The following is a 16,987-nucleotide window of genomic DNA, read 5'->3' as shown; positions in this document are numbered from 1 at the left end:
CATCGAGGCCAGGTGAAGCGTGTAAATTTCCGGAATTAAGTGCGTGCTCGATTTCGCCAACAGTGAACGGCAGATCATTGACAGGAGGGTGATAAGGAGTGGCGGTAATAATTCGAAGGTGGGAATGGTACAAGTCATCTGTTGCAGGGGAGTCCAGGGAGATCTGTTGCGTCAACAAAAACCTGGCAGAATCGAGCACGCTCGACGTAAAAGTGCCATCGGGAAGGGGAAGAGAAGGGAGTTGATGTGAGACATGAAGTTTGTCAAAAGAGATTCGGAATGGAAGGCCAAACAGATTACGTTTTGAAAGGTCAGAGCAAAGCGATTTGGAGGCGGAAGTTTTAGCGCGATCTATATGAATTTTATAGGCGGCGTGAGCGTCGTAATATTCGTTCTTAAATGTCTGGCGAAGTAGTGGGTCAGGGGTTCGTTGGAAACGCCGGCGTAAAGCGCGGATTCTCTTACGCTCAAGAGTGAGCTCCGGTGTCCACCAGGCGTTATTAGGGCAATGGTGAGGTTTAACCCAACGCGAATGAGCTTTGTAGAGCTTGTCAAACATGAGGTAGAATTTCGCGATGACGAGGTCAACAGCGTCGGAGGAAGAGAGCGTCGTGGTCACCACCCTGCTAAACCAAGGGGATTGCACGAGCGACTCCAAGAGCTTTGATGTGCCAAATTTGGTGAGCCGTTTAATCTTCGGTTTTGTGTGCGCGAAAAAGGCGAACTTGATGAATTTGTGATCGGATAGCGTTTCGCAGTCCACTACAGCCCAAGAGTAACCACAGTTAATAAGGGGGACTGAGGCAAAAGAAACGTCAATCCAACTTTGAGCAAAGTGGGATTGAAACGTGGGAGGGGAGCGGGGGTCGTTCAGAACTTTCAAATGATTGGAGGCAGCGAATTGTACGAGTTGAGCACCACGAGTATCCCCGTCGACCGCACCCCAGAGTAAGTGCTTGACGTTGAAATCGCCCGCCATGATGACAAAAGGCATGGGAAGATGGCTAAGGTGCACTTGAAGTTCGTCAAATAACGGTTCGAGGGGTTCATGGGGAGGTGCATAAACTGCCACGATTGCAAAGGAGGAGGATGGAGCGGCACATGTGACAATGACATAAAGAGGACTGCAGTGGACTAGAAAAACGTCGTAGCCGTTTTTCGGGGCTAGCAGAACCAGTCGAGGGAGAAGGGGTGACGCAAACTTCAAGTGAGTGGTGGGAAGGTGAGGCAGGGTGTTGCCCCGAGTGTAAGGTTCAGAAATGATAGCAAAATCGATTGAGTGCTGTGTTATGTAATCTGCCAACAACAGCGTAGGCTGCCGGGAGTGCGCCAGATTGGCCTGTAAGAATGTTACAGGAAGTACGTTAGCCATAAGGGTCCCTATAAGCAGGCGAGGGAAATGACAACACCGACAGGCGGGGGGACACCGCAGAAGGGTGCGTCACCACAAACCGACAAAAAGGAAAAAATAGGAAACGCGAAAAAGGTTGCAAAGGATAAAAGCGGATAAGGGTGAAAATGAAATGTGCGGAAGAGAGCACTGAAAAGTGAAGAATGGTAAGTATGCCGTGAAAGGAAAAAAGAACGACAAGTAAAAACAATGAAAAATGTACAAGTAAAGAATGAAGTTTGAAGCGTGAAAAGAAGATGGGACGAAAAAACAAACGTAAACAGAAAAGCACCGAGCAACCCGAAGGGGCACGCGTACCCGGCGAGAGGGGAAAGGGGGTCGCGCGGTGGCCCGTAAATACGGAAGTGAAACACGAACACAAGGAAGAAGACATCATGCGTATACAAAGGGGAATTGAAGGTACGTTCGATTCGCCTGCACCATCGGAACCAGTTCACGAGGTGCTGCACCCTGCCGTTCGTTTCACTGGTGCAGCCTAGCGCCCTCTGCACTCCGGTATTCGTTTCAAAAAGTGCCGGAAAGGTGCAGGGCTGGTTCCTGAAATTTCGGCACCGCCGGAGTTGGTGGTTCCACGTTGGTGCAGCATTGTTTGTTTCGCGCGCGTTCGAAATGGCAGCAGACGGCATGGTCGTCTGCATTGACGGCGTGGAGCAGACGATAACGCCATTGATTGCCGAAGACGGTTGTCGAGTGAGGAATGGCAACGGCTTTGCCTACAGAGCACAAGGTATGTATACGATCGTGGTATGCATGTGTCACACGAGCCCATTAGATGTTATTTGAGAACATTTTAGTCGGTACGTTGCCGCAGTACTACATGCACAAAGCGTGTGCGGCACAAAAGAAATCGTTTTCTGTAAATAAAAACGTGGTATGCTTGTTTTAGCTTCGAGGGTGGCGAGATTAGACCTAATAAGTGCGAAATGTACTGGTGACTGCAATAACTTTATGCCTAACAACAATCCGCGCACTCGACGGACACACAATAACCATGTGTGTCCTTCGTGTGCTGTGAGCTTACGAATGTCGTTTCGTTCGTGCTCGAAAATCTCGGTGGCCGTAAAGTAAGCGTGATTAGTTTGGCACGGCCGCTGAATTAAATATTGTGCAGGCTGTAATGGGAGCGAGGCAGGCTGCAACGCGTGCCTTCTTACCCAGAGTCCGTGGGTTTGGATTGGACCGGGCGGAATCGAACTTGAGATTACAATAGCCGTCGACCTGTATGATGTCATATTTGCGTTGATTCACGCACACTCGCAAGCGTCTGTGTGACGGTAATATTGGGTGACACTGCGAGCAATCTACAGATTTACTTTGCAGCCACCTTAAGGCAAGACAAAAATAGGGGTGTCACGTGCTGGATGCACGGATCAAAATATAGGTATGCAGTCGTTCGGTTTACGTGACTTGTTATTAGTAATATGTTGATGGCCAGCTATAAAATTAGTTCGCACAGAAGAGCTGCAGTGTTTTTATTAAATGATGAAGCTGTTTACAGCTAGGCACTTCCACAATTATCCTTCCTTTTATTCCTTCTACAGATGGTACTCTGCTGACCATATTTGTAGATCCTACACCAGACACCAGTGTCCCAGTGCCATCAACCCCACCGGCTGCGGACACTGTGGAGCCAATTCTTTCTCAGAGTCCGGGATGTTTCGCTTCGGACGAAACACAGGCTGTGGGCACTGCTGCACAGCCCTTGGCACAGAGCCCCGAGGAGGAAGAAAGCCGCGAGAACGACCTTTGGAGCGGGGCGAAAACTAGGTTTTTTATTACAAAATATATGGAACTGAAAGAGCTACTTCGTAAGAAGGGTGGCTTTCGGCAAGTATCCTTTATTTTTTAAGTAAGCAGTTGACTTAAGAGTAAAATGTATTTGCTGGGGCATAAGTATGCTCATTTATTTTATGCATCAGAGTAACTTCTTTTTATCATAATTGGATTTTGGCTTGTTTTTGTGGTTGACATTGATATCCACAAATGGTAATTCATTGGTTATTCTCTCCTTTCTGGGTATCTTGCAGGGTTAAAATTGCAGTAAGCCCAGTTATTAGTAACGCTCAGAAACATGAAATAGCAATCTAAAGCCTGTTGGCATACATTGCTAAGACAAGTTAGTATTGTGATTAATGAAACTAATCTATGGCAGTTTCACCTTAGTGTTTAAAACAAGTACGAAAACAATGCACAAGCATGTTCGTTTAACTTTAATGATGTATGTCCTACAATCTAAATTTAATCAATTATTACTTAACTATTTTAGGCCAACTGTGCTGCTTAATTGGTCTTGTTTAGAGAGGGGTACCTCTTTTTGCCTGTTTCATCTGGTCAACCTGTGAAGGATAATGTATGTGTAGCATACAAATGACATTGTGGCAAAATGCACGGAAACATACGCCTTGGGCAATAGCAGCACAGGTTTGTGCTTTTATGAGGTAGTTTTTTTTTTCAATAATTCTATCAAAGTGTCTTTACTCATGCAGCGAGTTTATAGACTACTTCGTATGTGTTCGGCTTCCACACACTGTTTATGGTTCTCGTTGCATTTATTTCAGTACAAAGAAAGTTTTATGAATTCGCCTTGCCTCCCTTATTTCAACGGAGTTCAACTGCACAGTGACGCCCACGCAGACTCAAAATAAGTGGAAAAGCTTGGAGAGGGCATATAAGCGTAGCAAGACAAATAATTCTTCATCTGGCCACTCCCTGATCACCTGCGATTACGAGGAGTGAGTACAGGCCATTGTTGCCGTAAATTCGTAAAGCTACTATGTATCTGATATTTTATTATTTCTAGGGAACTGGCCGCAGTACTTGAAAAAGAACACCATATCACTCCAACAGTCCTCCTGGTGCCCGGGGAGGTGATTGAAAACAACAGGTACAATGGCCCTACTTGATATGTAGTTGTTTCTAAGCCTGATTTTTTTATGCTTCAGAGAGGGCACTGTTGCGGAGACAGAGCCTTGCCAGGAGGCAGGGCCATCCCACCACCCCAGCCAAGATGCCCCAGCAAGAAAAAGAAAATCTGCTACCTCTGTGGAGGCTCTTGTCGAGGAATATAAGGCGGCAAAGCAGGAGCGGGAATTGCGATTTGAGAAAAAAATGGCACTTTTGGAGCGCCTTGTTGGTGCCGTTGAGGCATGTGCTGCTAATAAATAAGTTTTGAACATGAAGGAATGATTTTTTTTTATAAGACTCTGCAAGAACACTTCACTGAGCATGAAGGAATGTTTATTTTTTATAAAACTCCACAAGAATGCTTCACATCAGCACCTCTCGCATTAAGAAAGTGCTCTATTAAACAAATGGAATACTAACACTGCTTTTGTGCAATTGCATTTCTCAAATTTTCACTATAGGCAGCCAAACTTCAGTCAGTAATGTCACTTTCGTCATCATTTCCAACATCTTCAAGCTCTGAAATTTCTTGCAGCTCAATAAAATAATCCCTCTCTTCATTGCACATGTTGTGTAACACACAAGCACCCATTACTATGAGGCAGCACTGCTTGATTGTAGCAGCGTCAACAAAGTAAAGCCTACGGAACCTTTGCTTTAGAAGACCAAAGGCGTTCTCAATAGAACACCTTTGCTGAGAGTGGCACTTGTTATGGCGCTTCTTCCATGCCGGAAAACTGTGCTCATTATCGCGGTACGGCGTCAACAACCATGGAAGCAGGGGGTATGCAGAGTCTCCGAGCAGGTAGCCACCATCACATCTCATCGCTGCCATCTCAAAGAAGGGGCCTTCACGAAGCACCCTGGCATCGTGTGCCGATCCAGGAAAACCGATAAAAACGTCGATGAACTTGTTCCTACTATCACATATTCCCTGGAGCAGTACAGACGGGAACTTCTTGCGGTTGAAGTAGGAATGGGAGGATTCAGTCGGCTTGTTGATCTCTATGTGGCACCCGTCAATACAGCCTATGGTGTTACGCGGCCCTTTGCCGGAGCTCTTTACCAAGAAGCCCGCCTTGGTCCTTTCTTTATCATGCCCGCTAGGCCATGCGATGACTTCTCCACTTATGCTGTGTAAAAAGTTCAACACTCGCTCAATGCACACGTGCACTGAAGATTCGGATAAATCAAATCTGTCAGCAAGGCAGTACATACTCGATTGGCTTCCAATATAGCTCAGTACCACCAAGCAAGTCTTCTCGGCAGTGATCCGTGTGCGCCCTCCTGGAGAATCGGGGAAGAACGGAGACGATTCGTAGCGGGCGACAAGATCGCTGAACGTCTCGCGTGAGAGTCGGAACATCCGTTTAAATTCGAACCCGAAGTACCGGCCTACGACGTCCTCACAGTATCTTGGAATGCGATTTCTGTCCACTCTTGCTAGCTTCACTGCCATTATCGCGACTAGGTCGTCAAATTCGTCGTCACTTTCAGACTCCACTAGCTCCATGGCGACATGCACGACAGTTGAAAGCAGGCCAGCGTTCATGACCTTTCGTCCACAGAAGCAACGGCGAGGAAAAAGGCGGCGATTTGGCACAATGAACACCAAAACACTAACAACGTCGAGACGGACCGAGACATAATGCCGCGCATGCGAAACAAGAAAGCAGAAGGCCTGCACAACGTCTGCACTTCGGCATTCGATTCTGTGTGGCGCTGCTGTCCGGTCAGGCCGGCACCGCCGATCTAGCCCTGCACTCGCCCTGAACTTCTCGTGAACCGCCGTGAACCGGTTCACAGTGGTGCAGGCGAATCGAACGTACCTTGACTGAGTCCGCAAAAAGAGCCACCGCGCGACCCCGAAGGCGCAGGAAAAGGGAGAGGAGGGAAGACTACCCATAATCGGTGCGCGCACGCATACGCGCGACTCGCTCCACCAACACCTGACACGCGGCATCCCCAGTCGGGTGCGACGACGCCCGATCAAGCCGACGGCAAACGGCACACGTCACCGCCGCATCGCCCACGCGGACCGAACACGTCTCCACGAGGTGTGAACCCGCGCATTTGGTACACTGCGCTTTAGAAGGGTCCGCCGTATGCGGACAGGCACGTCTGGAGTGGCCATAAGTGGCGCAGAAAGTGCATGTTGGTACGTGCAGGTCCTCCCGCACCGCGACCGAGGTCCACCCAATCATTAGTTTGCCGCGGGCAATGAGAGGCCGAAAAGCGGCCGCATCAACCTCAATCACGTGAGTGTAAGCGCCAGAGCGTTCGCGGAACGACACTCGAACGTGACAGGACTCGGGATTGAGTTGCAGAGTCGGGTTACGCGCGTTAATCGCGCTAATGAGGTTGGGTCCAGAAACGCCCGGGTCGACACCGGAAACGCGCACATGCGGGCGGCGCTTTACGGCCACTCGGACCGAGATGGCAGCAGACGTGACCGCATGGCTTTCAATCGCGGATTTGAGCCGGTCCAGAGATTGTTTATCGTCAGTAAAAACCGTGATGCCATGGCGGGTATGGTTCATACTGACATCTCCAATTCCCACAGTGACGGGGTCGAGATTAGCACTTAAAAGGGTCGCGACGTCGCGCGCCGGTGCCGAGGATGGAGCGATCGGTGTGAGGAACATAATATGTGCATGCTCTCGCCTGTAGCCAGCGTCAGGACGAGCAGGGACAGCCAAGTCGGGGTGAGCCTGTGGGGCGGCGCCGGGAGCCGGTGCAGCAGCCGGGTGAACCGCCGAAGAAGGAAGAGGTAGGCCATGGTTCACGGCCTGTGCATAGGTCCTGGCCAAGGAGGGAACCGGCGCCGCAGCCACCGGCGCAGCGCAGGCTTGGCGATGCGCCAGCCGAAGCTGGTAACGCAGCTCATCGACTCGGCCAGATTGATGTGCAGCGTACGCGCGCACGTCAGAACAGTCCTGCACTATCTCAGCCAGCCACGTGAGGATCTGGGATCGAAGGCTATTAGGCACTTTACAAGAGGTATCGAAAAGCAGATCGGTGATTTGTTGCTGTCGGTCAGCAATACGGCGCATGGACTCCGTCATATAGTGGTCGGAATTGGGTACCGCAGTAGCAACAGAACAAACCGAGGCCGGCGGACTGCGAACAGGCACATTAGGAGGTAAAAGAGGTGTAGTGGGGGCATCCCTCTCGCCGGGCGGGTCGCGATCCCCCCCGGGCAGCTCAGCGTCACGAATTAAAGAATCTCCATCAGCCGAAAAATCAGAATCGGCCGAACCGTCCGAGCGAGGCGTCCTGACGCCATCAGGGGAGTCCCGCCCGGACGGTCGGACGTCACGAGGAGCCCTCGGCTTAGGCATGGCAGCGCGCTATAACAGCGGCCATGGCCATCGGCTGAGTGCCGGCCGGCGGCAAGGTTCAGACGAAATCGCGAAAAACGCGCGATAGAAACCCCAATTTCGTGCCGAATCGAGCCCTGATAAGTTAAAAAACAACCCCGATACAAGATTTAGACGGCCGGATGGAAAAATCCTCACCTTTTGGAAGAAAAATCAGGAGCCGAAGCAACCGCCGGTCCGACCAAATGGAAACCAAAAATCTAAAAGAAAGAATTAGACAACATGAAAACGACGTCAGAACATTCAACCGAATATGCAGGGCCGTCGCCGAACATTCCGAAGACGCCGACCACAAGATTTCTTTCCAAGAAACCCAAATCCTTCAAACAGAGACTTCAAACAGAGAAACAGAAAGTTCTGGGGAAAAAGGCTACTACTGGAGTCTTGGCACATTCAGAACATGTCGGGTAATATAAACCGCGTGAAGGGCATTCTTCCTTCTTTGTATGTTCATGGCCTTGCAGACGCGACGAAGGGAAGAAAGAACCCCCCGCTCTAGGTCAGCAACACCAAAACAACTCGTCCCCCCCCCCCCCTGTCCCTCGTCAACGCATTCCCGCGACTAAAGGGCGCCCAGCATCGGTCAACCCAGCCGACCAGCGACGCCGAAGCCTCTCCCCCCACCCCCACCACCTATTTTGTCTGTCTAGAACAGGTGCCCTGCCAAGTGTCTCGGCACCTTACGCTCTCTCTCCCTTCCTCCCCTTTGTTACGACGGACCTTTTAAAAGCGGCACACCGCCACCTCCGAAGAATACCCCCTGAAGAAGGAGCCGAATTGGTTCCGAAACGTCGGGCTAGTAAATTTCCTTATTTGGTTGGAGTCAATCTCTAATGTTGAATTCCAATGGCATATCGCGAGCGTTCGGCCAGATCACGAACGGAGCGCGTCGCTCCGACTCGGATCGCTCCCACCAGCTCGCACCAAATCTGCGAATGGAATGCATGCGCTCCCGCGGGGGCACTTAGTACACGGAAATCAATTGAGAGGGCGCTGAACTAGAGGTAAAATAGAGAGGAGAACAACAGCTTGGTGGCGCAGCCCACCACACCGCTTCAAAGGAGATGCTTATAGCATCCATCCATTCATGTGCATCGTCCCAGCATTCTCTGGGTTTGTTTTCCTTCTGGTATTTCGCGCGAGCATCGCACGTGTTGGCGCGCTTGTACCACCTTGGGCTGTACGGTACCTCGTCGTCCGAGTATCGCCGAACGACATCCTCGACGAACCCAATCACTTTAGGCCTCTTTGCAGGCAGGCGAAACATCACATCAAACGCCCTTTGACACACAGCAGCGTCACATTCACTGTCGGTAGAATCATCACTGGTCTTGGAACTTGTGTCCGAGTCGGAGCTGTCACTATCTAGTAGCATGAACAAAAGCGCACGGCGTGTCGCAGCATCCATGCGGTCCATGTTTTCCATGTCTACTGCCCGCGACCGGAAACAGGCGACCATGACAGGAAGCAGAGGCGGGTGAAGGAAATACGTCACGCGGACTTCCGGTGAAATCTGCCGATTTCGGCGGAGCAGATATTTTTGCTCCACAGAGCGATCCGGAATCGGCGGCTGGTCCCAATCTGCCATTGGAACACACAACTCACGCTCCCATTCTGCCATTGGAATAGACTTGCTCCACACAGAGCAGAAATACTTGATCTGGATCTACCATTGGAATTCAACATAAGTCTTAATCAATTTTCCCAACCAGACAGGTAATTCTGTCGAAATGTTTAGCTTCATCTCGCTCGATGACCGCGGAAATTGGCTGTGAAAACGCCGGAGTGAGAAAGCGCGCCAGCAACAGCGGGCAAATTGACCTTCGCGCTGTCTCTCGTCTCGCTTCAAAGCGAACTAAACGTCGAAAGCACAGCGCATACAAAGCTACCGGCAGTTACATAGCTACCGGCGCATGCACTTTGTCCCCATCGCAGATCGCTTTGAAGATGAGGCCCGCGCGGTGCGCACTTCGCCCACATCACAGATCGCTTTCAAGATAGGGCGGCCGCGCGGCCACGCTGTGAGCAGCAGCCAACGGAGCAGAACGCGCAACCCTCCCTCTCCGTCGCCTCACCCCCGTGCCTGGCGCGCAAAAGAAGAACGCGCGCTTCCGGCCCGCCATCCTGCCTCGCGTGCGCTACATTAAGCCGTGATTGCCGGCTCACGCTCGTACGCTTTCCCTGGCAGACACAGCGTAGAGTGCGCAGCGACGATTTTATCGTCGTTGGACCTTATACGGAACCTCACGACGACGACGCATGTACGTTGACGCTGTAAATGTGCTTGGAGTGTCCATATAATTGCTAGAGCAATAAAACAAAGAATTGAAGGTGGGGTGGCAGCAGGCGGCTGGGGCGAAGGCGCCGCCGAGGTAAAATATATCACAAGCCGTAAAGGGGGGGGGGGGGGGGGTAGTATGCCGCCGCCGTAGTTCCGCGCGACGGACACCAATGGCTTGACAAACTTCGGAGCTCCTCAGTCTATAAGGACAGGGGCGCTATAACGTAAAATTATTCCAAACTGTTTTCATTCCCATTTCTGCAATCGGCCTCCACGATTGGTGTAAACATTTTCGGGCCACTCCCCACTTCTCCTGTCTGTCACGCGACGTCACGAAAACCGCGATAGCTCCCCATCTGATATAACGTGCACACACTGATTATGCATGATTACACCGCACAAAAGAAAAATAATCACTCCTGATTCAACCCCTTTTCACCATTAGCCCTCTGCTATTGGTCCAATGTTTTCTTGCAAGGCCAACTCCGCCTGTCTGTCACACGACCTCATAAAACCGCGAAAACTCACCACGTCAAAGTGACGTGTACGCGAAAAAAATGTTTAATATGCCGAACAAAAGTGAATTTTTTTCTGAATAGCCACAGGCTGCCCCGTTCCGAAAGGAATAAAAGATGGCTGCCCGCCGATCGCTCAGGCCCTCGCTACTCGCGCCTGACCGTTAGCATGTATTTATTTGCGCATGATAAACCTTTTTGCGTGGCAGTAAAACGTTATCGATCCCTTTCGGCATGCATACGACATCGCTCTGCCAACTCTTCCTTGCTGAGGATCCGTTTTAGCGGCAATCTTATCCTTCCGTTGCACGCCGCCGCGATTTTCGACCAGCCACCGCAAGCTAATTAAGGCGAAGCGGACCAATCGGAGAAGCCGGCACCACCCTCTTCATGCGGTTATCTATTTTCACTGTGCTGGCGCGGCCCCATCGAAACCCTCTCCACTAGAGCGTGCTCCTCGCCTCTTGTCAGCCAATTAGATAAGAAAAACCGCTGAGTGTAGACAATGTTATTGGTTTTGAAAGCGAACAAAGCTGACCTCCTATAAACGAGGAGAGCGTTTGATTGGGTTGTTCAGACAACGCTGCGGGTCACCACCCGATGCTTGCGTCGGTGGTTACGTAAATTTGACGTCAGGAGTTTGGAATGACAACAGTTCGGAATCATTTTACGTTATAGCGCTCCAGAATTGTAGTAGGCGCGTTGCTTATAAATGTACCGTGCTTGTAATCAGCCAGGCGATTTTAAAAATTTGCTTTATTGGTAAATTCGAGGCTATGACTTACTAATGTTTGAAGGTGGGCTGGTTGGTTCTTCGGCATGTTTTGACAAAAAACAGCACGTAGAAGAAAAAGCGCTCTATTTTCGGGAAAAGATGTCATTCCATTCCCATTACATTCCGGACAAAAGGCGCTTAATTCCAATCCATTCTTCCAAGCGTTGTCCCCATTCCTTTCCCATTAAATTCCGGAGTCACGAAAATGTGGAATGGTTCTGGAGTCATTTCAAATCCGGAGTGGTAACTCCGCAACACTGGTTTATCTACGATCGATAACGTCGTCAATGAATGCCGCTGCTTAGAAGAAGCTTAAGGCCGCCGCACAGCGCATCAGATCACGCGTCTTGCAAATGCTGCGGCTACATCGTCGTACGAGGACCTTCATTCCGCTCATCGGCCGCCCTCGTCCGAGAGCCGCGTGCGCATCTTTCGCCGAGACATCGAAGCCGCGTCCCCAGTTGCCTCATAGACGTATTCGCCTAACGACTGTCCACCGCTTGTGTAATATGGCGAAAGGAGGAAGCGAAAGGGAAATATATTTACGGAATACATACATGATACCCATGAACAAGTACACAGCACGCAAGTCACCAGTAACGTAGCCAGTAATTTTTTTTTTTGGGGGGGGGGGGGCAGTGCACGCACTTGACCGGGGACGGAGAGGAGAGAAGGGGCGGGGTGATGCATATTGGGCAGGCCAACGTTTACAGATACTTTTATGGAGGGAAGGGCACGTGCCCTGTGTGCGCCACTCCGCCCCCCCCCCTTCCCCCGGCTACGCCCCTGCAAGTCACCATGCAGCGTCGTCTCTTCTTGGCGCCGACCTCTAGCTCTGCCTTCATCATTGTATAGCACGTCGTAACGGAATCGCTGGATTTCAAGTTTGTCTTCAAAATGCAACAAGCCTAATCAAAATCGGTCCAATAGATAGTATAGTAAATTCTAAGCCCAGTGAGCGGGTGGTGGTGGTGGTGAAAACTTTGTTGAGTTGGTTGAGCCTAATGCGGTTACACCTTAGGAGTGGGTTGGCTCTCGGCTGCGTGCAGTGGCTGGGATCTCGTACTTCTCAGCGACGACTAGAGCCCAGTCCGTTAGCTCTTTTTGCACAGCCGGATCAGAGCTGGACACCGGAGCCTCCCATCGCTCGAGGTCAGTGAGTTGCCAATCGGTAGGTAGTTGGAGCTCAGAGCATAAGTATAGAATGTGGTGTAAATCCGCTTTACGCGCACCACAGAGTGTGCACTCAGGCGAGAAAACTCCCGGGTGTATTAGTGCTAGATGGCCGGGGGAGAGGTAAATGCAGGATTGCAGCTGGCGCCACGTCACCTGCTGCATTTTGGTGAGAGATTTGTGTGGTGGTGGGTACCGGAGCCTTTGCTCTCTGTAATGAAGGAAAATTTCATGATATGAGACCATGCGCTCGCGAGCGTCTCCCCAGTTGGTGCCCTCCCCTGCTCGGCTGACGAATCCTGGAGCTAGATAATTTGCGGCCTGGTTTCCGGGGTGACCCGCGTGAGCAGGGAACCATAAAATTTCGATCAGTCTCATAAGGGGGGAACCGAGCTAGAAGGCGTGAAGCCGGGCCTGACATGCGTCCGCAGGTGAAGTTGCGGACCGCGGTCTTGGAATCACTAAATATGTGAGTGGCAGAGGTGGAGGAGATAACCAGGGCAATGGCTGCCTCCCCGGCCTCCATAGAGGAGGTGGCGAGGACCGAGCCAGTGACCTGCGGGATCAGGGAGTTGGAGACGACGCTTATGCTGAAGGCTGGGAATGATGGGTAAGAGGCGGCGTCGACATAGACGGTATCTGTTCGCGTGCCGTAATGTTTGTGAAGAGCCTCCGCACGGACGGCTCTGCGAGCCGTGTGTTGCGCCGGGTGCATGTTTTTGGGGAGGGCATGTACCGTGAGTAGACGGTGGATGTGGGGGGGAAGTGTGTTCTGCGAGAGGCAGTATCCAGGGGCGTTGAGGCCAATGCGGGTCAAAAATGCGTCGGCCAGCAGCGGTGGAAGAGAGCTGCTCGAGTTGGGCCGAGCGGTGAGCTTCATTAAGTTCTGCAAGGGTGTTGTGGACCCCCATGCCTTCCAGGCCTTTCGTTTGATGTGTATCGGGGCAGGTTGAGGGCCGCTTTGTAAGCCTGACGAATAAGGGCGTTGACTTTATCTTCTTCTACCCGGGAGAGGAAAAGGCAGGCCAATGAGTACACTATCCTACTGAGAACGAAGGCTTGTACTAGCCGTCTGAGATCATGTTCGCGCATGCGTCAGTGTCGGTTAGCTATGCGGCGGATGAGTCGTACCGTCTGGTGAACGGTGGCCGTGAGTTTGGAAATAATGGCAGTGTTCTTGCCATTGTTTTGGAGCAGGATACCAAGGATGCGAACCTTCTCAACCTCGGGAATGGGAGTGCTGTGGGGGGGGGGGGGGGTGGCGGAGGACGAGGAGTTGATTTGATGGAGGAACAGGCTAAACCGACTTGGGCTGCACAGGCTGCCACTATGTCAGCTCCTGCCTACAGTGTCTCTTCCATAGTGCCAACACTGCCTGTGGTGGTTTCACAGTGTGATGTCGCCCGCGTAGAAAGAGTGCGAGAGTGGGAATTGGAGGCCAGGGTGAGTGCCATGGGGATTAGGGTGATGTTGAAAAGGAGACGAGAAAGGACTGATCCTTGGAGGGTGCCTCGGCTGCCTAGGGGGAATGTAGGTGAGGAAAGAGATCCGAAGGTTATTTCAGCTGTGCGGTGGCGAAGGAAGGCCGCAATGTACTGATGTGGGCGTTTCTCGACCTGGAGTGAGGAGAGCGCTTCCAGGATGGCCGCATGGTGTACATTGTCAAATGCTGTGGTTAGGTCAAGAGCTAGGATGGCACGAGTGCGTTTAGCGTGTCGGGGGCGTAGGACATCTTCTGACCGTTGTAGCATTACGTCTTGGGTGGAGAGGTGCGGGCGAAAGCAGATTATTGTGTCGGGGAAAGGTTGTTGTCGTCCATATGGTTCTGGAGTCTGCCAAGAATGACGTGTTCGCAGAGCTTGTCTAAGCATGAGGTGACGGAGATAGGTCTGAGGTTCTTGATTTCGAGAAGTTTGCCTGGTTTGGGAATGAAAGTGATGCGGGCGTGCGTCCACTGCACTGGGAGTGTGCCATTATGCCAGCATTGGTTGAAAAGGTCCTTAACTGTTTTGATTGATAGGTCATCGAAGTTACGGAGCATTTTGTTTGTAATTCGGTCAGCTCCCGGAGCCGATGTTGTTCGAAGACGGTGCATTGCCGCTCGGACCTCGGATGTGAAGATTTCCTCATCCAAGGCCGGGTTAGGAGCGCTGGTGTAGGAGGGTAGGAGGATGGGCATACTGGTGGTAAGGTATTGGTCTTTGAAAGCCTGAAGGAGGGTGTCGTCCTCCAAAGGTAGCTGGTGTAGTATGCGGGTAACGTTCTTGCGTTGAGTGGCCTTTGCGTGACCTGGATCTAAGAGAAAACGCAGGAAGGACCAGGTTTCTTTGAGACCAAGATTGCCACTCATGCGGTCACACACCTGCCCCCATTGATGGTGAGCAAGATTGCTGGCATGGGCCTCAATCTCAGCAACGAGGCGGGCTATGCGCTGTTTCAGGGATGGTTGTGTTTTTGGGCTAGCTAGCGCTTTTTAAGGTTGACATGGGCTTCCCACATGTGAAGGAGTCGGCTACGTCTTCCGGCTCGAGAATGGTGGATGTTGCCTGTTCTACATCTTGGGTTAGCGAGGTTGCCCAAGCGTCGAGATCCGCGGTTGTGTCCGGGGCCGTCTGCCGGAGTCGGCAAAACTTATCCCAGTCGACCACGCGGACTGCACGTCGCTTGGGTGGTGCGCGAGAAGAGATACTAAACTCGGTGCAGAGGATGTAGTGATCGCTACCGAGGGAATATATGGTGTTGGTCCAGCAACCGTCTCTGATGTGTTTCGAGAGTGTGAGGTCAGGGCTGGTGTTGTGTTGGACGCTACATCCAATGCGGGTGGGGAAGGAAATTTCATTGAGGAGTGAGAAGCCTTCATTTTGGACAAAAGTCCAAACGGCTGTGCCTTTACGACAGTTTTTGCGGTAGCCCCAACTGATGTGGTTGGCATTGAAGTTACCCACAACCAGCAGGGGGCCGCCCGAACTGAGGGCAAGGGCTTTGCGCATAGCCTCAATGAGGGGCGCTCGAGGGCTTTTAGGTGGGCCGTAGAGGTTGAGAATATAGAGGCTGGTGGTCTTGCGTGTGCGGGGGAGGAGTTCGAGTAAGATACCGTCAATGTCGGCTACCTCTAGGGGGTGCTCAACGGCGGTAAAATTACGGTGCATTAGGGTTGCTATTTTAGTTTGCGGTTGGTTGGTTGGTTGGTTGGTTGGTTGGTTCGTATACGGTGTAATTCCTGAGTTTGACCGAGACCAGAGTTTCCTGTGAGGCAATGATCGTTGGGATTTCTCCGCGGGGAAGGTTTTGAAGGTGGAGTTGAGGGTTGTCCCGTTTAGCACGGGAACCCCTGCAATTCCACCGCCATACTCTAATGCTGTGATGTTTCGCAGCCATGTTGAGCAATTACGGAGGGATCGGAGGGCGTGGGGCCTTGAATACGACATCTGGAGAAAAACTCGTTTACCTGGGTTTGTCATTGAGAGTATGAAGCTTCTTGTCCGCATTGGCGCTTTTCAATGGCTTTGAAGCGGGTGGATATATTAGTCATTCATCTAGCTGTGTCTGAACGGAGAGAGTGCAGAGCACGTTCGAGCGTCTGTGGTGACGTCGTTACGAGTGTGAGCTGCTCGGCAACCGGCTGAGGCGCCAGTTCATTCTCAGTATTAGATTTTCTTTTGGCGGGAGGACTGCGTGTGGGTGAGGTGGCCAGAGAAGGTGAGGCGGAGGGGCGAAAGGCAGACGAGGATCGAGCAACGTCGGGACGTGTCGGGGGCTGCACCACTGGCGGCAACATTGCCGGGGAGTGATCTCGCCTTAATGCAATTGCTGTTTTAGTTCGGAAATTTCGCGGCTTTGGTGAACTAACTGTGGTCTGAGCTCCGCGTTTTCTTTCTCAAGCGAAGAAAGTTGTGGACGACAGCTCACCTGTTTGTCGATGTTCTGGTCTTTTTGCCCTGGGAGTGGTGGGAATGATACCGAACGGCTTCGATGGCGGCCTTGTCGGGAGCTTGTTCTCGAACTGTTTCTGGACCTTGAAGGGGATCGGTGGTGACTTCTTGAGTTTCTGGAACTCTCGGGTGGAGACACAGGGGGTGGACTCGCTGGTGGTGTTGTCCGGGTGGTGGAGTTGGCAGTGTTGTTGCTTGAGTTGCCGAAGCGGTCGAAGCGGACCTTGCAGCGCCTGGTCCCCGTGAAGTGCGCTGCACCACAAAGTATGCACTTGGGGGCGCAGTCTGGTGTTGGCTTTACTGGATGGGCTATGCCGCAGCATGAACAAAGACCGGTGTGCTCTTTTGGGCATACGTCGGCACGATGTCCTGGCTTGCGACAGTTGAAGCAGGCCTCAACTTTAGCCTTGAATGGGTGGCAGGAGTAGACGGCGCCGTAGAATTTCAGCTGCCGTAGAAGTTCAGTGGTGTTGATGAGTCACCAAGATGGACTTGGTGAGGCGGAGCTGGCGTGCGTCGGCGATGGTGAAGATGCGGCTTGGGTTAAGAGCCACTAGGTCTTGGAATATCTCCTCTTAAGACTGGTTGTACACGGCGTTGTACAGGATTCCCTTGA

General features: G+C 51.7%; 2 protein-coding genes across 2 annotated transcripts; one reads left to right on the top strand and one right to left on the bottom strand.

Annotated features, from left to right (window-relative positions):
- Positions 1 to 1,814: 1,814 nt before the first annotated feature.
- LOC125943279 (uncharacterized) lies at positions 1,815 to 4,599 on the top strand. Its single transcript, XM_049662191.1, has 5 exons — positions 1,815 to 2,138; positions 2,953 to 3,238; positions 3,997 to 4,143; positions 4,212 to 4,295; positions 4,354 to 4,599. Exons 1-5 carry the CDS (start codon positions 2,021 to 2,023, stop codon positions 4,574 to 4,576), a joined length of 858 nt encoding a protein of 285 aa, XP_049518148.1. The 5' UTR covers positions 1,815 to 2,020; the 3' UTR covers positions 4,577 to 4,599.
- A 34-nt stretch (positions 4,600 to 4,633) lies between these two features.
- LOC119453536 (uncharacterized) lies at positions 4,634 to 6,140 on the bottom strand. Its single transcript, XM_037715585.2, has one exon. The coding sequence runs from the start codon at positions 5,865 to 5,867 to the stop codon at positions 4,788 to 4,790; it is 1,080 nt and encodes a 359-aa protein (XP_037571513.2). The 5' UTR covers positions 5,868 to 6,140; the 3' UTR covers positions 4,634 to 4,787.
- Between the last annotated feature and the right edge of the window lie 10,847 nt (positions 6,141 to 16,987).

Source organism: Dermacentor silvarum, chromosome 1, assembly GCF_013339745.2.
Source record: "Dermacentor silvarum isolate Dsil-2018 chromosome 1, BIME_Dsil_1.4, whole genome shotgun sequence".
Classification (NCBI taxonomy): Eukaryota; Metazoa; Arthropoda; class Arachnida; order Ixodida; family Ixodidae; genus Dermacentor; species Dermacentor silvarum.
This window is presented reverse-complemented; position numbering and strand designations above follow the sequence as displayed.